This window comes from Lissotriton vulgaris, chromosome 7, assembly GCF_964263255.1.
Source record: "Lissotriton vulgaris chromosome 7, aLisVul1.2, whole genome shotgun sequence".
Classification (NCBI taxonomy): domain Eukaryota; kingdom Metazoa; phylum Chordata; class Amphibia; order Caudata; family Salamandridae; genus Lissotriton; species Lissotriton vulgaris.
Genome location: NC_141695.1, coordinates 11,166,173 through 11,191,309, shown reverse-complemented (window position 1 = coordinate 11,191,309; position 25,137 = coordinate 11,166,173). Strand labels below are relative to the sequence as shown.

The 25,137-nt window shown below is 47.0% G+C and overlaps 1 protein-coding gene across 2 annotated transcripts in view; it reads left to right on the top strand.

Moving 5' to 3' along the window:
• The first annotated feature begins 9,279 nt into the window (after window positions 1-9,279).
• LOC147700506 (uncharacterized) overlaps window positions 9,280-25,137 on the top strand; it is a 100,646-nt gene continuing 84,788 nt past the window's right edge. For both annotated transcript variants that reach the window (XM_086929663.1, XM_086929662.1), the window contains exons 1-3: window positions 9,280-9,460; window positions 18,952-19,078; window positions 23,487-23,579. In XM_086929663.1, the coding sequence (XP_086785789.1) occupies window positions 9,437-9,460; window positions 18,952-19,078; window positions 23,487-23,579 (244 nt within the window). In that variant the 5' untranslated portion in view covers window positions 9,280-9,436. The remainder of the gene's footprint in view (window positions 9,461-18,951; window positions 19,079-23,486; window positions 23,580-25,137) is intronic.

Genomic DNA, 25,137 nt, shown 5'->3' with positions numbered 1-25,137 from the left:
TCTTCTGAGCGCGTATTGGTCAGCGCGCGTTTTAAACTATCAGCGGGGGCGTGGCCTGAGGAGTGGGCGTGGCCTCAGTGCTCGCCGAAGGCGTCGTCAATTTCCCTCCGTCAGCGCTAGGTCCGCTGCGTGGGAGTGATCAGGGGGGCGACAGGAGAGTAAAATATATACAGGGCACAAGTTTCAAGTTTTAAAATCACACACAAACAATCTCCCGGCTTCCGCCTCAGGAGTAGCAGTCTTCTGAGCGCGTATTGGTCAGCGCGCGTTTTAAACTATCAGCGGGGGGCGTGGCCTGAGGAGTGGGCGTGGCCTCAGTGCTCGCCGAAGGCGTCGTCAATTTCCCTCCGTCAGCGCTAGGTCCGCTGCGTGGGAGTGATCAGGGGGGCGACAGGAGAGTAAAATATATACAGGGCACAAGTTTCAAGTTTTAAAATCACACACAAACAATCTCCCGGCTTCCGCCTCAGGAGTAGCAGTCAAATAGTCCACAAATGCTTCATAAAACTCTGATGTCAAGCCATCTGGGCCCGGAGCTTTGTTGTTCGGGAGAGATAAGATGGCCTCCTTAACCTCTTCTTCCGTTATAGGCAGATCTAAGTATTTCCTGTGCACGTCCGATAACCACGCACAGGCCACAAGCTCCAGGTATTCACCCATAGCTGCCTCCGGCACCCCCCTCGGGATGTGTATAAAGTTTCATAGAAGGTACGAAACTGTTCTACAATGTCATGTTGGGTGTGATGACTCGTGCCAGCGTCATCGGTTATCTGCTCTATCGGAGGACTATCAGCTTTGTCCCTAAGTTTATTGGCTAGCATCTTGCCTGGATGGCCACCCTCTCCATATGTCTTAGCTATATATCTACGAGACATGTATTTTACCTCTGAGGCCGCTACAGAGTTATATTCTGCCACGTGTTCTTGTATGCGGGCAAGCAGGGTAAGCGACGGCGTCCTATCGTATTGACTTTCCAAGTCCCTTATCTGCCCCTCGAGTTTGCTCAGTTGTCCCCTATGGTCCCTTAGGATTCCCAACAAAGTGCTCGTGCACACCCCCCTAATCGTGACTTTAAAAGCCTCCCATAGTGTTGACTGACTTTCCACGGAGCCCCCGTTTAACTCAAAGTATTGACGGATGGCAGTGCGAATTGTCTGGGTGTAGACCGGGTCCCTTAAGGTGGCAGCCCGGAAGCGCCATGTGAACGGCCGACGCGGGTTAGCAGGGAGTGCTAATTTCCGGACCACTGGGTTGTGATCGGATAGAGTACGCGGTAGCGTCTGTACCTTCTCCACCCACCCATTTGCCTCACTACTTAGGAGCCAGTAGTCGATTCTGGACCAACTATTAAAAGCAGGTGTGATGTGTGTGCCCTCTAGTACATCTACATTACGGGATCTCCAGACATCAATAAGCCCCATCTCCAGCATAAAATCCCTTATACACTGTACCATCTTAATAATTAGCGCACCAACAGGGTTGGACTCGTCAACTAGGGGGTCTAGGCGTGTGTTTAAGTCACCTCCACAGATGATTTCAGCCTCCGGCCAGGTGCGCAGTACATTAAACAATTGTAGAAAAGGCACTGGATCATCGACCACTGGGCTGTATATATTAACTATTGTGACCTTTACAAGTCCCAACTTGCCATGCACCATGGCCCATCTCCCTTCTGCGTCCACATGTGTCACAATAGGCTGGAAGGAGACCCCCTTCTTAATAAGAATGAGAACCCCACTGGCATAGATGGAATAAGAGGAGGCCAACTGGTACGTTGACCAGCTATGCGCCACGTTACCCTCTCTGAATTTGCTCAGATGTGTCTCTTGAAGTAGGGCGATCTGCACCCCCTGGCGATCTAACTATGCCAGCACCTGTCTTTTTAGGAGAGTATAGCCCGCAGACATTCCACGTTATGCAATTATACAGTGCCCCCTTCAACCAAACCATCGTCTCAGTGCACAAAGGCACTCTTACATTCCATTTCATTACAATAGCATCCCAATCTCTCTAGTACCTGTGTCTTGAGCAATTAGGAAACAACCCCGCCCACCCCCCACCCACTTTGGCAGCCCAACATTGCCAAAGACCTGACCCCAAAACCTTACCCCTCCCAACCATAACAAAATAGGAAAGTAAAGCTGATGGGGAATACCCATGGGGGAACGTAGTGGCAGCATCTGCTCCCAGATTGATTAGGGAGGAGGCCACCAGCATATAAATCCCACCCCACCAGTGGATCCATCTGCCCCATTGCATGTGTTAAAGGAAAAGCATCAAGCATCAGTCATACAATGCATATATAAGAGACGGGGAATACATTCCATGGCTGCCAGCTAACTATTTCACCCCACCACCCTTCCAGATAGGATGCAAAACCCAGTTTACAAAGACAGGTAGCGGTGGTTTGTGTTGTACCTATGTACAGTGTAGCGAGATATACCAAGAATTACACCACCCGTGGCAGCACCACAGTCGCATCCCAAACCCCTACTACTCACAACACCTGAGGTGCACCCATACACAGGAGAGGAGTGCACGTTCCCTCTATTGTTCAGTCATCAATATCAGATGTGTGGTCTGGTGACTTTCTGCGTCGTCGCAATGACTTCACATTGTCCAACGCCTGCTTGGGTGTAGTGAATATTTTGCCACCCTCAGCGTCTCCTATGCGCAGCCACGCAGGATAGAGCATTGCATATGGAATCTGCTCCTTTATCAAGGCTTTTTTGATTTTTTGGAACTCCTTTCTCGCTGTTAGGACGGTTGCCGTAAAGTCTGGGTAGAACGACAATGCATTATTTTGATACGTTATGGTGCCATGCTGGCGTGTCACACGCAGAATGGTGTCCTGGTCCCGAAAATTAAATAGTCGGGCAATGATAGGTCTCGGCGGGGCGCTGGGCGGCGGTCGGGTCGCCAGAGATCGGTGTGCTCGTTCAACAGCAAATAAAGGCGAAAGGTCGCCACTCCCATAAATGTCACGCAGCATTGCTTCCATGTAGTCTTCCAGACGCCCCACATTTGTCGACTCAGGAAGGCCCAAAACGCAGATATTGTTGCACCTAGAGCGCGATTTGATATCCTCATTTTTGGCCTGTATTACCGCAAGTATCTTTGTAATGTCCTCTGTCTTGGACGCTACGTGCTGTAATCCATCCTCTGCGTCTGTAATGCGTTGTTCTGCCTCGCCAGGTCTTCTGGCCTGCTTGTCAAGCTTCGCTGAAAATTGGTCCATCCTGCCATTCAGGGCTTCTATCTTCCCATCTATGGTCTGCAGACTGGATTGAACGGCCGCCAGTGATTTCTCCAATGCTGTGGGCCCCTGTGATGCCGCCTCCAGCTCAGAATCTGAAGCCGCAGACTGCGTCGATTTGCCGCGTTTTCGCTGTTCAGAATTCAAATGTGGCTGTTTTTTATCCGGCTTCCCCATAATGTCCTTTCACAGTGCACAGACATCCAGCAGTGTGTACCAACCACAAAGCATAGTGTCTCTGGACGAATCGTGGGCAAACAATGTTGCGGTGTGCCAGCAGTGTGGGACTTGTGTTTCTCAAAATCCGGGCCCAGACTGACTGGGAGCACAATATCAGTTCTAGGAGCACAAAATGTCTGCCACTCTACACGCATGTGGGTCGTATTCAGGGGCCCCCTGGATGAACAATGAACAACCGTGGTGTGCGTCAGCAGCTAAAATCCTGGCAAGTGAGAGCAGCCCACCCAGTGCACCCAACAGTGCAACAGATCAACACTGTGCCTCCAGTAGAGAAGTTCCTCATGAGCCAGTGCAAGGAGAGCGCACTCTTTTCCAACTCTCCGCGCTCCCCCGTCTCAGGCCTAGTTCTCTCGCGGCAGCTCCTTTCCAATAGCCGCCTGCCTGTGCAGCGTGATATGCAGTGTCCCCAGCGGTGCAAGCACACTCCTCACTGTATTTACGGAATTTAGGTCCCTCGAATCGCTTATTTTCAAAATTACTGAAATGGCCAGGAACCGAGGAAGGGTTAGAAAGAAACCTTTCTTACCTAGTACTCTCTTAAAGATAAATAAAGAGATTAATAAATTGGTTAGGTTGCAGTATCTTAATAGATCAGGAGAGATCCGGAGACAGTTAGCTTTGGTAAAGAGAAGGAGGGTGAGATTGAGAGCCAAGATCAAAAGAGATAAAGAGGATATGATTTGGATAAATCTTAGAGAAGCTTCAAGGAGCAAAAACTCGAGAGCTTTCTGGTCCATTATTAGGCAAGGATGTGGTGTTGTAAAAACTTCTACGCCGATTGCCATCTCGGAAGAAATTTGGACTCAATTTGTGCTCACGCTATATGCTCCCAATGAGATAGAAGATGAGGCTGTGGCTCCGGACGGTAATATTGTTAATCCAATGGAATTACCCACTGAGGATACCATAGCTTCCGCAATTAAAAGCATGCGCTCGTCTGGGGCCACGGGTCCGGACGAAGTTCCTATGTCTATAATTAAACAAGATATAACTACTTGGAGCAGGATCCTTCTTCCAGTGTTCCAGGCATGCTTTAAAAATCGATCAGTACCCGAGTCCTGGAGGGGAAGCATTTTGATTCCAATCTTTAAAAAAGGAGATCGCGAAAACCCCTCTAATTATCGCCTAATTGCGTTATTAGATGCGATAGGAAAAATTTTTGCAAAACTCCTACTAATATTAATAACAGACTGGGCATTTTCAAATAATATTATTCCTAGGGAGCAGACAGGGTTTCGAAAAGACCACGGAACTTTAGATAACCTAACTATGCTGCATGTAATCGTAGATAAATATGTGCGGGTACGTGGTGGGGGCATATACGCAGCATTTATAGATTTTTCCGCAGCATTTGATAGGGTTGATCGCCCGACGCTGTGGAGAAAACTGTTGCTGTTGGGCATGCCGAGTTACCTATTAGACTTAGTAAAGTCCTTACATTGTAATACCTGGTGTAGAGTGTTACAGGGCGGAGAAAGGGGACTTACTCAAGCAATTCCCTCCCGTAATGGTCTAAAACAGGGATGTATATTGGCTCCTACCCTGTTTTCCCTGTATATGGCCGATTTACCTACTATAGTTGCCAATTGTGAAGGTCTTCCCCCAATGATAGGAGGGACTGCCATATCTATTTTAATGTATGCAGATGATATATTAGTTCTGGATCTGACCCCTAAAGGTCTCGCTAATCGTCTTCATACATTGAATACCTTCGCGGATAAACACTACATGAAAATTAATAGCTCTAAAAGCAAGATCATGTGCATCTTCGGTAAGAAGAAATGCAGATCTAGGAGCTTTAATTGGACATTAAGCGGAGAAAAACTCGAGGTAGTCAACTCTTATCCTTTTTTGGGTAAAATAATATCTTCCAATCTTAGTGAAAAGCCTCACATTGAAAATAATACGAGAAAAGCTATGGCTCATGGAATGGGTCTACGATCTTTTTATAATGCCACAGGGAAGAGGCATTTCTCGTCCTGCTTAGAGGTATTTTGCGCAAAGATCCCTTCCACCCTCCTCTATGGAATGGAATTGGTGGACTTAAAACAATGGGATTTTATGCAAAAAACGGAGGGAAAGATATTGAGGAAAATCTCCTCCCTTAATTCAGCGTGTTCTACATCACTATGCAGACTTGAATTTGGCCTGCGGAGCTGTTGGGCACAAGGTTTAGCAGCTTTGGTAAGGTGGGTAGCATCCCTGGCGAGAGCTAATCCAGGAACCCTACGCGAATTAGTAAAAATGGAGCTTTTAGGAAATTTCAACGAGTTCTCGCAGCTTGTAAAAAACTTCAGAAAAGCTGTTTTTCTATTAGAACTCGATGAAAGTACTCTATTTTCTCTTTCTCCATATGAACTAAAGTTAAAACTAAAAAGTAGGACCTGGGAATTGTGCTATAAGATGGATATAAGGGATCAACAGAAGTATAAAGAAAGGGAAGACCTGGCCCTAACTTACATACCCAAACAAGCACAGCAATATACAAGGTGGAACATCCCACATGGTGTTCGGAGGGTATGGTTCCTCTTACGGCACAATTTGCTTCCACTTAACACATTGCTTGCTAAATGGTATGATGTGTCTCCTTTATGTACGCTATGTAATTATGCTGCTCAAGACCTCAACCATGTATTGTATGTCTGCCCGATACTAAGTCTATTGCGCAAAAAATGGATAAAACCGATTTGTCTTGAGTTGGGAATTCTGAATTTAACAATGTTCCGTAATGCTCTGTATTCCCCCCCTAATGAAATGTTTTGTTTCAGACTTTTTAATTATTTTAAAGAATTTATGGACATATATTAATGTGAGTGGGAGATCCTGATGTGTGTATTATTTGGCTAATTTGTATAGTTTTTTCCTCGTAGCTATAAGTAATTATTTTCTATTCTGTCATGTCTAAATGTATGTTATTTTATGTGGCCCTCAATGAGAGCCAAATCATACAATAAAAACTTGAACTTGAACTCACTGTATGGGATCAGCCGGGCGCAGTGCCGCAATGTTCATCGGGCCTCCGCCGCCATTAGGATGTCTTTCCGATAGCCCCAGCGCCTCGCACCAAGATAGCGCAGGCGACGTGAGGCAGCGTAGGAGCTCAGTATTTACCTCCCTCCCGTGTGCGGGTAGGAGGCAGGTAGCTTCTGGGAGCCACGGTGCGGACAGACGGCTGCAGCGTGATTATAGATGTCACGGCCTCTCCGCGGCAAAGTCTGGAGCCGGGCGCTCGAGTCACCGCAGAGTCTCCAGTCGCAGCTTCGTTCACCCCCGTACCTGCCGCTGTGATGGTTCTAGACACAGACAGCCATATCTGATACAGGATCACTTCCACCCGCAACCGGCAAGCACAGTCCTACGCCGCAATGCACCGCCGTCCGCCATGGGCAGATTCAAGGCCAGAGAAGAGCCCAGAGAAGCCGATCTCACCAGCTTACCTCGCCGCCATTTTCACCCAGACAGGGCCTCCCTCTCGTGGTCAGTCGCCTCACAGCTGCTTCTCAGGCCAGCAAAGCAATTTTTCGTATGGCCTGCTAGATGCTCTGCATAGTCCCGCCACGTTCGCCTCTAGATGGCCTGGCGGGGACAGGATATCTGAAGGATAATTTGGCGGCCGGCAGAGCAGCACTACAGTGCAGCCATCTTGCTGAGCTCCAAGCCACGCCCCTCTGAGGTTCAGTAGTTGGTTTGAATTTAGTAGTGCATGTGCCTCACACATGCACTACTAAATTTAACCCAAATTACCATACCAGTCCACCCAGCTACTGCACTGTGCATGTGCAGGGACAGGGTGGCCTGCAGCCAGTGCATGCAGGCTGCGGCGCGTGTAAACTTACTTTCGGCGCCACACCCACTGTCTACCACCAACACCCCTCGTGACTAGGCAGGCACTGAGGCACCTGACCTGCCTTAATTTTAGATATAATGAGTGGATCACCAGGTGCTCTTTAAGGTCATCATCTACTATTTACTAAACTTTAAAAGTTAATACAATTAAATTTGTAATGAAAAATGTGCTGCAAAATGCACCATTTTGGTCTGCCTTTCTCCATAATTTTCTTTGGGGGAGAAGCCCCCAAACCCTCCTAGTAGTGGTCAGGCTCCGCTCGCTGCGCTCGTTCGCTACGTGCCGGTTGGGGGCTGCTCTGGAAAAATTTGCTGGGGCTGCTTTCAGTTCCCCCTCTGGCCCTACCCATGCTTATCTTTGTTACCAATTCTTATCTTTGTTAGCCATGCTTATCTTTGTTACCATGCTTATCTATGTTACCCATGTGTATCTTTGTTAGCCATTCTTATCTTTGTTAGCCATTCTTATCTTTGTTACCCATGTTACCCATTCTTATCTTTGTTACCCATGTTTATCTTTATTACCCATTCTTATCTTTGTTAGCTATTCTTTTCTTTGTTAGCCATTCTTATCTTCGTTACCCATTCTTATCTTTGTTACCCATGTTACCCATTCTTATCTTTGTTACCCATGCTTATCTCTGTTACCCATTCTTATCTTTGTTACCCATGCTTATCTCTGTTACCCATGCTTATCTCTGTTACCCATGCTTATCTTTGTTACCCATTCTTATCTTTGTTAGTCATGCTTATCTTTGTTACCATGCTTATCTATGTTGCCCATGCTTATCTTTGTTACCAATTCTTATCTTTGTTACCATGCTTATCTTTGTTACCATACTTATCTTTGTTACCCATTCTTATCTTTGTTAGCCATGCTTATCTTTGTTACCCATGTTACCCATTCTTATCTTTGTTAGCCATGCTTATCTTTGTTACCCATGTTACCCATTCTTATCTTTGTTACCCATGGTACCCATTCTTATCTTTGTTACCCATGCTTATCTCTGTTACCCATGCTTATCTTTGTTACCAATTCTTATCTTTGTTACCATGCCTATCTTTGTTACCCATTCTTATCTTTGTTAGCCATGTTACCCATTCTTATCTTTGTTACCCATGCTTATCTTTGTTACCCTTGCTTATCTTTGTTACCCATGTTACCCTTTCTTATCTTTGTTACCCATGCTTATCTTTGTTACCCATTCTTATCTTTGTTACCCATGCTTATCTTTGTTACCCTTGCTTATCTCTGTTACCCATGCTTATCTTTGTTAGCCATTCTTTTCTTTGCTGGCCATTGATTTCTTTGTTAGCCATTCTTATCTTTGTTACCCACGCTGCGTTTGTTATGGTTTTGGTTCTCTTGTAAAGTCTCTGATGCCTCAGGGCCAGCTCTGCTCTGTACATAATGTTAATGAACAAACCACGCCCTCCTCTCGCGGTGTCACGCGAGGCGACAGCACGCTCCCGCGGGAAGCGTCTGGGGGTTTGCGCATGCGCAGGATGATAGAGAAGGCTCCAAGAGACTAGTTTACTTACTCTGAGCATGCGCATTGGAAAGGAATCGTCCGCCTTACATGCGGAGTGCGAGTAAGGGTTTGAGTAATATTTGATGTGAGCATGTGTACTAGAATGATGGTATCCGGGCACGGGTAGCAACGTTTTGGACATATAGCAGACTAAGGGTTAATGAGTAAGAAAGCATTGCGAACTAGTGTCCTGTGTTTTGCGCATGCGCAGTAGTTCGTCGGGCTGCAGCTCATGGCGTCAGAGCCACACGCATGCGTAGTAGTTCTACTTAGCTACTTAGGCAGGTTGCAGGTCATGTCTTCAGAAGTGCGCGCATGCTCAGTAGTTCGCCGGGCTGCGGGTCATGCGCGTGTCAGATGTGCACGCATGCGCAGTACTTCGCCGGGCAGCGGGTCATTTCCGTCAGAGGTGCGCGCGTGCGTAGTAGTCCCTCGGGCCTCTTCCACGGAGTGCTGTTCGCCGGTGGATCCTCCGGACCTCGTCCCTCTCCGCTCGGGGTCAGCGCGGCCCAGACCCGCTCTCGGAGCCCAGCGAATCCACGCCTTAGGGGTCGACTCCGAGATGCCGACACCGAAGACGGACGAGGTGAGCTGGGGGCAGGGCTCTAGCGGGGGGTCGATGACCTCACAGGAAATGACGTCACTCGAGCTGTGACATCAGGGGCAGCTCTGGACGCGGCGTCAGTGAAACACTAAAGCAATCTCTGTGACGCCTGAGACTGAGAGGCAGAGTGTAGTGTGGATTGATGGACAGCCACAAAGTTAGGATTAACATATACATTTATTAATATATACCAAAGGCCCGCTGGGCATAGGAAAGCTAACAGCGTCCACCGTGAGAATCAGGTGACAACTGTCAGACTGTCACGGTGACGTCTCATTTATAGATAGTGAACATTCCATGATGACAGCGGGTGATGTCAGATCATGGAAGTGGAAAACATACTATGCACAACAACCCACAATCGCATAGTGTAAATAACAGCAGGTACAACACAGAGGCGGCCCAGCACTCGCAGCGGGGACAGCAGCGCCTTAAGAAGCCGGAGCTGCCAATCAATCAATCAGAGTACCTGTAGAGCGCGCTACTTACCCCTGAGGGTCTCAAGGCGCTGGGGGTCTGGGGGTGCCGCTACTGCTCGGAGAGCCAGGTCTTCAGGAGTCTTCTGAAGGCCAGGAGGTCTTGGGTCTGCCGTAGGTGGGTCGGGAGGGTGTTCCAGGTCTTGGCAGCGAGGTAGGAGAAGGATCTGCCGCTGGAGGTCGTTCGTTGGATGCGGGGGACAGCAGCGAGGGCGAGACTGGCGGAGCGGAGCTGGCGGGTGGGGGGGGTAGAAGCGGAGTCTGCTGTTCAGGTAGGCCGGTCCGGGTGAGGAGCCTGAAGGTGATCCTCTTGTTGACGGGGAGCCAGTGCAGGTCTCTCAGGTGGGGGGTGATGTGGCCGTGGCATGGGACGTTGAGGGTCAGTCGGGCGGAGGCGTTCTGTATGCGTTGCAGCCGTCTCACGAGTTTGGTCGACGTTCCTGCGTAGAGTGCGTTTCCGTAGTGCAGCCTGCTGCTGACGAGGGCCTGGGTGATTGTGCTTGTTTCGGTCGGGATCCACTTGTAGATCCTGCGGAGCATGCAGAGGGTGTTGAAGCAGGAGGACGATACGGCGTTGACCTGCTTCATCATGGAGAGGGTGGAGTCAAGGATGAACCCCAGGTTGTGTGCGTGGTCGGTGGGTGTTATTGACAGCACACGAAGTGTGAGCTGTGACTATCAACAGCACAATAAGTGTGAGCTGTTAATGTCAACAGCACAATAAGTGTGCGCTGTGAGGATCAACAGCACAAGAAGTGTGCGCTGTGAATATCAACAGCACAAGAAAGTGTGAGCTGTTAATATCAACAGCACAAGACGTGTGAGCTGTGAATATCAATAGCACACAGTGAGCTGTGACTATCAACAGCACAAGTGTGAGCTGTTAATGTCAACAGCACAAGAAGTGTGAGCAGTTGAATATCAACAGCGCAAGTGTGAGCTCTGAACACAGACTGCAGAAGTGTGAGCTGTGAATATCAACTGCACAACTGTGAGCTGTGAATATCAACAGCACAAGTTTGGGCTGTGAATATTAGCAGCACAAGTGTTAGCTGTGAATATCAACAGCACAAGTGTGGGCTGTGAATATTAGCAGCACAAGTGTTAGCTGTGAATATCAACAGCACAGGAAGTGTGAGCTGTGAACACTGACAGCACAAGAAAGTATGAGCTGTGAATATCAACAGCACAAGAAGTGTGATGTGTGATTATTGACAGCACAAGAAGTGTGAGCTGTGAATATCAACAGCACAAGAAGTGTGAGGTGTGATTATTGACAGCACAAGAAGTGTGAGACAGCACAAGAAGTGTGAGGTGTGATTATTGACAGCACAAGAAGTGTGAGACAGCACAAGAAGTGTGAGCTGTGAATATCAACAGCACAAGAAGTGTGAGCTGTGAATATCAACAGCACAAGAGGTGTGAATATTAACAGCACAAGAAGTGTGAGCTGTGAATATTAACAGCACAAGATGAGGGAGCTGTGAATATCAACCGCACAAGTGTGAGCTGTGAATCTTGACAGCACAAGTGTGAGCTGTGATTATTGATAACCAACAAGTGTGAGCTGTGAATATTGACAGTACAAGAAGCGTGACTAGTGAATATTGACAGCACACGTCTGATCTGTGATTATTGGCAGCACAAGTCTGAACTGTGAATATTTTTATTTTAACTCTTTTTTTATTAAATGTTCTAAATAATGTACATTACAAACATATACTTCAGTACAGATCAAAGACATGAGATTACCATTCAATACTAAACATCCCATCTTTTGCCCCCCTCCCCTTCCCCATTCACGATTGTGTCATGCGTGTGTCCGGTCCATTTCTTTGTTATGATGGGGAGGTGCAAATGTTACCACGATATGCATTCCATTTCCCCCATATCTTATTCCACTTTTTGGGGCAACCTCTATTCGTATAGACTGCTCGCTCTGCCAGCATATACCAATCAAAATCCAGTTTCCATTCTACAATCTGAACTCTTCATTAAGGGCAATATTATGCTTCGCATGTATTAACCTGTTGGCTGCCTTCAATTGATCCATACTTGTGAAGTCAGTGGTGTCCCAGATGTTGAGGACTCATGTCTTGAGGGACAGTGTTAGGGCGATTCCACTCACCTCACTCACTACTTAGTTAACTGCCTCCCAGTAACTCTGTATCAAGAAATATTCCCAGAGTATGTGGTCGAACATACCTGCCTCCCCTCATCCCCTTCTACAATCTGTCGAACTACTGCGCCCCATCTTGACCAACGTCGTGCATGCAATGTACGTGCAGTGTAAAACTTTCAATTGTACCAGTCGCACCCTTGACAGTATGGCTACCTTGCGCGGGGAGGACAGTGCATCACGCCAGTCCTCTTCCTCTGAGTCTCCTACGTCAGTCTGCCAGGTGTGTATAGGGGGGTCATTGGGTCTGGTGAGTTATTCATTATTTTCCGGGATGTGAGGGACATTGCTTTACTTTACGAATAGTTTGTACTCTATTTGCAGTTCTGCAAAGGTCAATATTTTACCTGTCTTTATTAAGTCGCTCACTTGTGATATTCCGATGGTGTCCCATTTATCGAACCATTTACATCTACCTAAATTACCCAATATAGCAGCATAACATATTTACATCATTTGTACATGATGTCTGAGAGTATGAATGGGTTCTGTATATATTTCCCTTCTGGTTCTTGTGCTGGGCCAATATCGCCAAAGAATATAATTTTATATGTCTATGAAATGAATCTCTTTGAACAAATGAATGTCTTCTTACTAAGAAATATTTAAAAATAAAATGATTTGATACTTGACAGCGTTTTTGTGGGCAATTGTATTCATTTGAACTCCTTAGTCTTCTAGAGTTTTGGAAACTTCCTGCTCATGTTTTGATTATTTTCTGCAGTAGAACCAAGTCTGCCTCCTGTCATTTGATATATTGTGGCCCTACCCCTTCTTAATTTTTTCTCCTAGCCCATTGACATTCCAAAAGAGAAGGTTAATGTCGCCTCGAGTCTCATGTCACAGGGGGCATCGGTAGCCACCATTATGGCTATATGTGGTTCCCACTAGTCCCACCGCCTCTAGGGCACGTAGTAGTCAAAGATACTCCGTGTGCATATTTGGTAGAAAATGTGTTTGTAGGCAGCGGCTTGTGTACAACAGACAAAACGGACGGGGTTCATCAACAGCTGTGTTCAGTGATGAAATGATGATCATCGTGATGCATGTGAACGTTAATAAACTCCCCTTAACTTGCCCCAACCACCCCACCAACATGCCCCCCTGCAAGACGGACTTCAAACAACCCACCACCCCAACATTGTAGAGCAACCTTCGTCCACCCATTCCAATATCGGAGGAGATATGAACCAACAAGGCTAGACCCCTCCCGCCCCCTTCCCATCAAACATATGCATTGCAACCAGTCTCCAGTTATAGCATATTCAGTTCATATACCCAGCCATTCCCAGTCTAGGGTGTCGCCTCTCCGACTCCTCGGCAGCTGCCATTAGACATCACCAGTTTGGATCGAATACCAGACAGTCTGGCAAGGAGACACGAATGACTCACAGCTGGCAACGTATGTTCCTTTGCCAGCTTTAGGTATGTCCCTGTTCCCACTACATTGTGCAGGACCAGTTCGGTCAGTCTCTGTTCACTCTGTTTCTGTGGTATTGCCTCCCTCTCATTCCGACATGTTCACTTTGGGGTCCTTTCCTGTTCTCCTTCAACGTCTGTCCGAGTGATGCGTGACTCCAACCTGTCTCCTGCCGTCCAGCTACTCCCAGAATGCCTCCGGCTCCGTGAAGAACCATGCCTTGCTTTCAGCTTCCACCCTGAGTTTCGCAGGGAACAACATTGCATATTGTAGCTCTTTATCCCTTAGGGCCTTTTTGACTTCCAGGAACATTCTGCGCTGTTCTTGGACCTTCAGGGTATTATCCAGGAAAAACATGATGGTGCTATTGTTAATCTTGATCGGAGGAGCACACTGCGCAGTTTACAGGATTATGTCCCTATCACGGAAGTTGAACACTCAGGCCAAAATTGGCCTGGGTGTTTGTCCAGGGTTAGGTTTGCCTCACGGCACAAGATGTGCGCGTTCAATTGAAAAGTATTTGGAGAGAGTCTTAGGCTGGAGCCGCTGTTTGATTAGTTCCTCCACAAATAAGTCTACTGCCTGGCCCTCCGCCTTCTCGGGAACACCAATAATGTGCACGTTATTCCTCCTGGCCCTTCCTTTGTAGTCATCGAGTTGGTCCGCAAGCACCCTGGTGGTATTCTGCAATTCCTGGACCTGCTTCTCTAAGCCCTTGGAGGTGGTAGTCAGGCTCTGACTTCAGTCTCACAATCACTCATTTTGCGAAAATCCGCCCGGATGAGACCAACTTCAATATTGACAGAATCAATACGGGATTCTAATGACGTGCGTACCGCTGTGACAGCATTAAGAATGTCTTGTAGCGTAGGGTCCGCTTGCGCTGGAGGGGTGTCGCAGGTTCCAGGTGGTCTGTCCATTTGCACCTCAGGCCTCTCCTGATTCTTGAGCCATGATATGTTGTCCAGTTTGGGCTGGTGCGAGCCACAGTTGCCTTTGGTGCTGGACATGGTGGCTCCCCTGAGGAATTCAGATAGTAATACGTGGGGAGGGTACTGGTGTCTTTGGACCTCACCACCGCCTGCCCGCCGTCGCTCCCCCATTGGTTTACCCCACAAGACCACCACTCCCCCACTGATGATAACAATTCTATCCCCCAGCTGACAGTGATTGCCCTCTCCTTTTTGTTCTGAATCGTCCACCGTGATGGCACTGCAAGGGGTGTAGTCACGTTGGACCGTTCAGTCTCATTCAGCCAGTTATACACAGAGACGAGAGAGATTTTCTTTGTGGCTAGGCTCGGTCAAGTGGATGGAGATGACAGTATTTAGCGCATCAATTGGGCTATGCAGCCATGTCTCCCTGCATGCCGTCTAGAAATGCGTGATTATTGTATGCCTCTATTATGTGACTGGATCCGGCGTACTTGTGTGTTACTTCAGGAGCAGGGGTCCGCGAGGATGCCTCTATTTTATAGTAGGCGGATGGAATACTACTGCTTCAGACCGCACTCCAGTCGTCTTGCACGCCCGCAGCACTTCACTCCGCGGCTGGGTCACACAGCACAACCCAGCGTACGCGCCGACTTCCACTTTCCATTTTCATGGTGTGTCCTCTGCGGCAATGTGTCCTTGCGGTTCGTTGAACTGCGGAGTTCTTTGTGTTCAGGTTCCGGCTGGGGCGCCTACTTTCGCTTTCAAGATGGTCGCAACTCCCGGCTGTGTGATTACGCAAGGCCAGGGCTACACGGCGCTGAGCAGGCCGCAAATCGCAACAGGATACAAGAATCTGTCCGGTCCTGCTTGAATGCCGGATATCGATCTCCGACCCTCGCGCCATCGATTCTGACGGAAACGTGTCTACAGTGACGGATAGGTGCGCAGATAATCAGGGGTCTAGGGGGATCAAGGCCGGAGCCGTGCTACAGTGCGGCCATCAGCTCTGGCAGTTGGCCACGCCCTGTAAGTTGTGACTATTGACAGCACAAGTGTGAGCTGTGAATATTGACAACAGAATATTTGTGAGTATTAACTACCTATGAATCGTAATGTCCACGTGTGGTGGTCTGCTGATAATCAATACATTCACCTGTGTCCTCCAGTATTCACAATTTCAAACAGCTAGACATAAACCATAAAACAGAGAATGAGTCCACAAATAAGAAAATCCGTCAATCCAAGAATATGAAGAAGAGAGAAACGAATGAAGTGAAAGGTAACAGAACAGAGGGATATAACAGAAAGAAAGCCTACCTGACCTCTGTCATGACCAGTGCTCTGTGTCACACCTTTGTGTGTTTTGTATCCGCCTCCAGTCATAGCTATTCACTTCTGGGAATTGCAAGCATATCTGTCAATGTGCCTCAAAAGTGAGGGTGGTTGGGGGAGTGATACCTTGATTTGTGGAAAACATTTCCTTCTGTGCAACTACTTTTCGCTCTGCTACACTCGACATAAGAATAATATCCATGTGATGCTATGTTTAAATGGTTTAAGTTGTATTTATATAGTGCTTACTACCCCTGATGAGGCATCCAAGCGCTTTACAGCAAGTAGCACTTTACCCCGGAGCCCAAAGTTAGTGACCAGTTAATTCGTTATAGGGGTAGTTTTGCATGCGTTGTAGAGCGGGCTGACCGTAGAGTCCTGTGGAGTGCGTGGAATTCGAGTCGGCTGTTCAGGTATGCTGCTCCGGTGTTTTGGAAGGCTTTGTGTGCATGGGTGAGAATCTTGAAGGTGATTCTAGCCTTGATGAGGAGCCAGTGGAGTGTGTGCAGGTGCTGGGAGATGTGGCAGTGTCTTGGCAGGTTGAGGACCAGTCTTGCGGCGGCCTTCTGGATGTTTTGTAGCTTGTGGGTGAGGTTTATGTTTATTCCAGCATAGAGTGCGTTGCCGTACTCCAGTCTGCTGGTGAGGAGGGTGTGGGTGATGGTCTTTCTGTGTTTGAGGGGATCCATTTGAAGGTCTTGCGTAGGAGGCGGAGGGTGTGGAAGCAGGAGGATGCAACGGAGTTGATCTGGTGGTCCATTTTTAGTTCGTTGTCCAGGATGAGTCCGAGGTTGCGTGCGTGGTCCGTGGGGGTGGGCGGGCTTCAGAGGGCTGGGGGTCACCAGGTGTCGTTCCAGGCGTCTGGGTGTGAGCCCATGATGAGTACTTCTGGGAGTTGAGTTGTAGGCAGCTGCTTTTCATCCATTTGACAACAGCTTCCATGCCTTCTTGAAAGTTGTGTTTGGCTGCATTGGGTTTGTTGGATAGGGAGAGGATGAGTTGGGTGTCGTCTGCGTATGAAACAATATTGTCCGTGGGTTTGGACGATGGGGGCGATCTGAGCCATGTAGACGTTGAACAGTGTGGGGCTGAGGGATGATCCCTGGGGCACCCCGCAGGTTGTTGGTGTAGGGTCCGAGAGGAAAGGAGGGAGCCGGACCCGCTGCGTTCTGCTGGAGAGGTAGGAGGGAATCCAGTTGAGGGCCTTGACCAGGATCGTAGCGTCGTGATGTCTGCGAGTTAGGGTGCTGTGAGAGTTTGTGTCGAAGGCCGCTGAGAGGTCGAGTAGGATGAGGGCTACTGTCTCTCTTCTGTCCAGGAGGGAGCGGATGTCGTCTGTTGCAGCGAAGAGGGTGGTTTCTGTGCTGTGGTTTTTTCTGAAGCCGGATTGGGAGGAGTCAAGGATGTTGTGCTCTTCGTGGCAAGTTGGTTGTTGTTGGCTTTCTTGATGACTTTCGCTGGGAACGGGAGCAGGGAGATGGATCTGTAGTTTTTGAGGTTGGAGGGGGTCCGCTGAGGGCTTCTCCGGGAGGGGGTTGATCTCGGCGAGCTTCCAGTCATCAGGGAAGAAGGCGTTCGCTAGGGAGCCGTTAATTGTGTGGCGAAGCACAGGTACGATGATGTCAGCTGCTCTGTTGAAGATGTGGTGGGGGCAGGCGGCCATGGGGGCCCGGAGTGGATTGACTTCATCGTCTTCAGTGTGTCTTCGATGGTGAGGGCTGTCCAGCTGTCGATCGTTGGCTTCAGGGTGTTGGGGGTGGTTGGTTAGGTTGGCTGTCTTTGTCAAAGTTGTCGTAGATGTTCTTGATTTTGTGGTGGAAGAAGGTGCTGAGTTTGTCGCAGAGGTCTTCAGAGGGAGGGATGTCTGTAGATTCGCTGGTGGGTTGGACGAATTCCTTGAGGATGCTGAAGAGTTCTTGCTGTTGTGCGCTTGTGTGGAGATTCTGTTTTTGATCGCTCTTTTTCTCGTATTTTTGATGAGTTGGTGGCGTGCGTTGGTGGCAGCCCTGAAGTTGTTTAGGGCTTCTGTAGATATGGAGTTCCTCCATGCCATTTCGAGGTGGCGGCTTGTGCGTCTTGACTCTCTGAAGTTCGGTGGTAAACTATCTGGCTTTCTTGGCATGTGTGTTGTTCTTCTTGAGGGCGTCTATTGTGTTGGCGCTGTTGAAGATCCATCTGTGCAGAGTTCAGGCTGCTGTGTTGGGGTCGTCGTCTTCTGCAATGGTTGGGGTGGAGTTGCCGAGTGAGGAGGTGAGCAGGTAGTCAGTGATTTTGGTCCAGTTTCTTTGTGGGAGCAGGTGCTGGGTTCTGTGGATGGTGGGTGTTTTGAAGGTGAAGTGGATGCATCGATGGTCTGAAAAGTGATGGATTTTTCTGTTGTGAAGATGGGGGTCGAGGGTGTGTCCTGCTGAGTGAGTAGGTTCGGTCTCAATCTGGCGGAGTCCTATGTTGTGGAGGTTGTCCAGGAGCGATGTGGTGTTAGGGTCTAGTTCGTTGTCGAGGCTGAAATTGAGGTCTCCCAGCAAGGTGTAGTTGATTTTACCGGATTGTTGATCTGTGTAAAATTATGCTTCTGCTTGACCTGTGCTTTTACGGATATATTTGTATCCGAATTAAGATTTTGAATTGAATACTCTTCTTATGCTGCTTTTCACTTGATGATTCAGAAAAGGGGGTGGTGATGAACCACTTGATGGTAAAAAAAAATCCTTCAAGTTTAAATGCACTGACAACTGCCCCTTGCTCCTATAGCTTTCAGAGCTGAGAAACGCAGGGCAGTTGCAGGGACAGTGTTTGAGAGTCTTATGCACTGACGACTGCCCCTGGCTTTCAGAGCTGAGGTGAGCAGGGCAGTTACAGGGACTGTGTTTGTGAGTCTTATGCACTGACTGACCCGGCTCCTGTGGCTTTCAGACCTGACACGAGCAGGGCAGTTCCATGGACAGTGATTGAGGGTCTTTCCTTCCCCTTCTGCTTCAATAACAAGCCTTATTTATAACCATTCTCTACTGATGTCAGCTTATTGGAAACAAAAGAGGGGGGTGAGTGGAAGCAGTGTTTACTTATGCTAGTTGTATGCTGTATATCACTGTCTTGAATGGCTCAGTGTAATGTGAACTTGTCTGTTGCAGGTGCAGATCACCATCCAAGACTCCTTTGCCTGTTTCTCGAATGAGGAGTGGAAACTGCTACAAGAATGGCAGAGAGAATTGTACCGAAACGTGATGAAGGAAATTCACCAGGCCTTGATTGCTCTGGGTAATGTTATGAAGCCAGTCTTATGGAAGTGGAATTAGAGTCTGTGACCAGACTCGCTTGTTATTTCAGATTTGTATTGCAAGTTCTTAGTTGCTGGGTTAGAGAACGAAGTATCTTCCTTGCCTTGAGGGGACCCTGGTGGCACGTGCTGTAGTTGGTGTGGACGCGATACTCCGAAGAGCTTCATATCGAGTCAGAAACAAGTCTGTTTGTAATTCATAGAGTTGCACCACCTCTTCCTATTCTTATGTCGAAGCTGCTCCTAGATATCACAGATGGGACGGGGTTGTATCAGGATAATGTTCAAGGAAGGTCTTATGAAGAAGCGGCTCCTCAGTATCACACCTGGGACGTGGGTCGCATCAGTAGGATAATGTTCAAGGAGGGTCTCATGTAGAAGCGGCTCCTAGGTATCACAGCTGGGGCGGCGTTGCATCAGAAGGATAATGTTCCTGGTGGGTCTCAAGTAGAAGCTTCTGCTAGGTATCACAGCTGGGGCGGGGGTCGCATCAGAAGGATAATGTTCCTGGTGGGTCTCAAGTAGAAGCTGCTGCTAGGTATCACAGCTGGGGCGGGGGTCGCATCAGAAGGATAATGTTCCTGGTGGGTCTCAAGTAGAAGCTGCTGCTAGGTATCACAGCTGGGGCGGGGGTCGCATCAGAAGGATAATATTCCTGGTGGGTCTCAAGTAGAAGCTGCTGCTAGGTATCACATCAGAAGGATAATGTTCAAGGAGGGTCTCCAAGAGCTTCACTTTCTGCCAGTATCACCAGCGTGAAGTTCACTCTGTGTCTGTCCACTAGATCTGCTGTCAGAGTTAAATCTCTCCATCTTCACCTTGTGAATTCCAATTCTTTCTTGGCTTACAGGTTTTATATTTTATGAATTGTTTTCTCCAAATTCCCTTCAGTTGACCTTTGTTTCACATTAGTCTGTGAGTGACATTCTTTTCCCAGGCATGCTTTTCTGTTTGCTGCATTCCCTCTACACTGGTTATTCACCTGTTTGAAATGTGTTCTGTAGGTCTGTGTTGCTGTCGGTACAATTACCTACTTGTGCCCACTTTCTTATCAAAGTCTATCCATCGTTTTTGGCTGCAGATCTTTCTTTCAGTTGTTGTAAGACCTCTTCTGTACAATACCAAGGCTTATTGTTAGAGACAGCCCATTGCTTACCATTGGCTTCCTTCTCAATCTCAGAAGAGAGGGATTGCTTCTTAGTTGATGCTTTTTCTTTCTCTTCTTGTGTTTGTCCCTCTCCTGGAGAATAGCTTCTTTACTATCCTTTTCCCTGGATGATATGTATCCTTCCACTGCTCACACTTTGAAAAACAAGGATGAGTTGGAGGCTTTGTTGAAAGAGCATGCACCAGATTTAAATAAAGAGTTGGATATTGCTGTGAGCAATTTCACAGACTGGATTCACAAAGCCACTACTAAACTAGCTCCTGAGGAAACCTAAAGAACATATAATAAAAACCTCTTTGCTCTATGAAAAAACATTTAGGGCTCAACAACGTAGGTTGAAGAAGGACTGTAAGGATGATGAGAAAGGAAAATATAAAGCCATGATTAAGATAGCAAAAACAAGATACTATACTGAAAAAATTAGCCGGCTCAAAATTCTCCCAGTGAGCTCTTTGATACAGTGAGGACTCTATCTAAATTTAATAACTCAGACGTTTACACTCACTAAACAATTTGTACAGAACTGGCTGCATTTTTTTTCAGGCCAAAGTTAATGATTTATACAAAGAATTTTCTACAAGTCACAAAAATGAGCAATGTTCCGCTTGGAAGGAGGGAGACAGGGACGCAGTTCTTTTGAAACATTTATTTTTCCTTTTAACTGAAGATAAAGTCAATAGGTTATTAGAAGCTACCAAATCGTGTTCCCCTATGGACCCTTTCCCCTATATGTCTACATATGGTCTCTATCACAATTTCTATGCATTTGACCCCTCTTCTTAATAAAGCGTTAGAATCAGGTCACTACCCAACGAAATGGAACAAAGCATCGATATACCCCCTCCTATAAAAAGCTTCAATGGACCCAGGTGATACCAAATACTATGGACTTATTGCAAAGGTTTCTCGCCCTGCAAAAATACTAGAAAAAGCCATTAATGAAGAACTTGGGGACTACCTGGACTCACAAAGGTTTTAGTTCCTTTTCAACACAGTTTTAGATCTCAACACTGCACAGGGTCAGCGTTAGTGATCGCCACAGAGGAGATACATAAATTAGTGGATCAGGGAGATTGGGCTGCATTGATACTTCTCGACCTCTCAGCTGCAAGTCAAGAAAGATGAACCATCCTACGCTTGTCAGATGGCTAGAGAACGTCTGGATTAGAGGTGCAGCCCTTACTGTTCCTCAAAAAATGTTGTCTATCTGAGAACAAAGGGTGTGCTTTGGAGAGTTTGCATCTGATCCTTTTTCTCTACTTTGCGGAGTACCACAAGGATCGTATCTGTCACCCGCATTGTTCAACATCCACGTTATCCCTCGATTGAAACTCAGCCAATCATTTGGGTTGGTGGCATTATCCTATGCAGACTATACACCCATTTTGGTATCAATATCATCTGATGTTGCTGAGGCTGCCTGGCCAAGACAGTGACCTGCATGAAGGATAACTGTTGAAAGTTGAATTCAGAAAAGATGGAAGTAGCTCTTTTAGGTGCCAATACATCCTTTTGGAATACGTTGTGGTGGCAGACAAATCTTGGGCAGCTTCCCTGCCCCGTGTTGAAAGCAAAAGATCTGGGAGTGCTATTTTGATATTCAGCTGAATTTGTCTGCCAAAACAGCCAGATCCCCTGCACTTGTTTTTATCTCCTCAGAGTTTTGAGGAAAATATTTCTGTCAATTCCATTAGAATGACCGAAAACAGTGGTGGCGGCTCTGGTGCTATCGAAATTAGATTATTGTAATGCAGTGAACCCAGGTACCCAAAAACGCTTGCTTCGGAAACTTCAATCCCTCCAAAACGTTACTGCTCATCTACTGTTGGGAATTCCTAAATTTGCTTATTTCAGAGAGCGTTAGCAATCTTCACTGGCTACCTGTCAGTGATATGGTAATATTCAAAGCTTTGTGTATAGCGCATTAAGCAGTGCACAGAAGGGGCCCTGCGTCCTTCCAGGAGACCTTTGTCTGGCATGTGCCTACTCAAACTCTTAGATCTAGTTCAGCAAGCCTGCTCTCTCTTCGTAAAATGAAAAAGATGGGGAGAGAGAAGTTTCCAATTTGTAACTTGCAAAGTTTGGATTTTGATACCATTGGAACTGAGATCAGAATTTAACCACTCTTCCTTCAGAAGGTCTTTAAAGATATGGCTGTTTAAGAGCAGCATAGCCTGTTAATCGATTGCAACTCGTACTCCGTTTTGTTTTCAGTAACCACTAGCGTCCAGACTCCTCAGCAATCGCGCAGTGTACATCATTTCTACTTACTTTACTTTTCTCTTCTTCTTTCAGCATTTCATGAGAGTGCATGCTGTTCCTTTATCTCTCCCTCTGTACTACTTTCTCACTTTAATGCAGCCCCCACACACCCTGTTTTGCTCCGTAATCCACTGACTCAGCACACTGGTCCCGCCTTTTCTGCTTTTAATTAAGGTTTGTATCTCTTTTTCTGCCCCTGCCTTCTCCTCTGCTCCCCCATACATTCTTCGTTGCGGCCCCCCATGAGTTCACTTCTTCACCCATCGGTTCCTCAGATGCTCTCCACCCATTCCATCACTTACTCCTCATCCTTTCTTTGCGGTCCTTCAAAAAACATCTTTATTTAATATTTAGTTTTTGGAGGGCCTGGTAGCTGCCATTGGCTATTGAGCTGCTTCATTTTTTAAGTGCTTTTGTGCACTTTAAGTGTATTTGTTCAAATTTACGGCTACTCTACTTCTTTTCTCTGCACCACTGTGTGAGTTCCATGTATCTCTCTGCCCTCCTCTCTGTATTGTTTCATGTACTCATTCTGTATTGTTTTACATACTCAGTAAATGTCGTCAAACCCTCAGCGACTTACAGCACCATGTTTCATCACAAGGTCCCCCAACTACTTTGAAAATCTGAGTCCACAGTGTGCTTTCGAGGAGCTGGCGGAGGAAGAAGTCTCTCTTGAGTGTTCGATCGTGGTGCAGCTAGAGTGATAACTTTCTACTCTTCCTTAGTGTGTACAACATCACACACGTACACCTGATGATGAGGTGACAGCCTACGCCGAAACTAAACCCTTAACTCTGAGTTATCACCGGAGTATCACAAGTTTAATTACAAGAGGGTTTTATTAGGATCCTTCATTAGACGTTAACCCCTTTTTGTTTTTAGCCTTGCTCCCCTTTCATAGTTCACTTCTCTTGTGCCTCGATCTCCATTAATGTCTGTTTTCTTATTCTTGACAGGTCCTCTCATCGCAACCACAGTCTCTTCGCTAACAACCAAAGAAAAGCAAGAGATGCATTCTACGGACACCCAGGAGTCTGAGAGAAGCCATGGTATACATTTCTCTTAAGTGAAGAGTGTGGTAGCTGCTAGCTGGCTGCAGACGTGGGCATAACTTCCAATGTCTCATGGTTGCAAGTGCAGATCGATGCAGTTTTTGGGACAGGAACAGAAGAAATACAGTAATAGATAATATATCGCAGACACACTTAGAATTGCTTGCTGCAGTAGCACTAAGGCTTAGACCTGCAATGGGGATGGGCAAGAGACACCGCATTGGTGACACAGTAAGAAACTGCCGTCAGGTAGACCCCTGAATCAATCTTTATCATCCACAATTCCGCTCTGTTATTCTTGCATACCAAAAACTTCCTTTTATCTTGAAGTACCTTCTAAAAATGAACAGAAAGGACTTAGTAACAATGGGAATGAAGCATAAAGGCTAGTCAGTGGGGAAGGTAAGAAGACAGCAAGAAAGTAAAGAAAGAATGCTATACCTTGTAAAGAAATGGAGAGCAATTTAAGCAATAGTCGGTGATTGGGCCCCTAAAGAATTGGATTCAAAGATATAAGCCGTGGAATGAGGGCAAGGTAGCAATGAGGGAATATGTTGCAAGATGGTAGGAAACAAAACATTAAACGTTTAAAAGGAGAAATACCTGGGAGACTTTGAAACGAGGCACCAGCCTTAGTCTAGAGACTATGGGGATGAGGGAAAGTAAGAGAGCAATAGACAGTGACGCCCCCAGATTAAGCGATTAGTGTTGCCCATATAGAAATACAGCAATGAGACAAGGTGTGACCTACTTAAGCAAAAAGACAAGGAATGTTAAAGAAAGTAAAAGTGATGGAGAAAACAAAACACCCAGAAGAAGCCTATGGAGAGAAGAAATGAGGGCGGCACCCAGATGAGATGGTATGAGGCGCAACACCGAACCCAAAATGCATCCAAGTGCGGGACAAGAGGGAGGCTGCGTGTATGAATGGGATGTGAAAGACAGAAAATAAGAGTATCCTATCAAATGTGAGAATAGCTCTAGTCCGAGAGAAGGAGGCTCAAAGGAGTGACGCAGTGAAGCTAGAACAGAAGAGCAAGTGCTTGAGAGGGATGGAAGGCCCATTCAAGCAACAACCACAATCCTTGTCAGGGTGAACCACAAAAGTCACTAAATTAACCCGTGCTTAACCCTCTGGTCGCTCGCCATGAAAGCAGTCACGCTGAACTTACAGGCAGTGTGTAAAGTGAAAGCACAGCACAAGAAAAATTCCAAACCAATTTAGAACAATAGAGTAGATTTTATGAAATAAAATGTTACCAGAATGACAAAAATCCAATCAGCAGAAGCAGAGATGTGGTTTTTGGGAGTTTTCAGTGAAAGTGGCACCTAAATGCACAAAGCAGTACTCACCCTCATTTGGTGGCGCTACAGCGGGAGAAAGTCATAAGTTCAGGCAGAGGGTGATAAAGCACAGGTCAGATACAGGGACCAGATCAGTCCTACTGAAGAGGTAACTTCTGAGTCTGGGGTGAAGAGTTCTGTTTGCAGTGGAGGAGGCTGCGTGGAGCAGGTAGAACATAGTGAATGGTTGTCGCTGTCGCTTGAAGAGCCA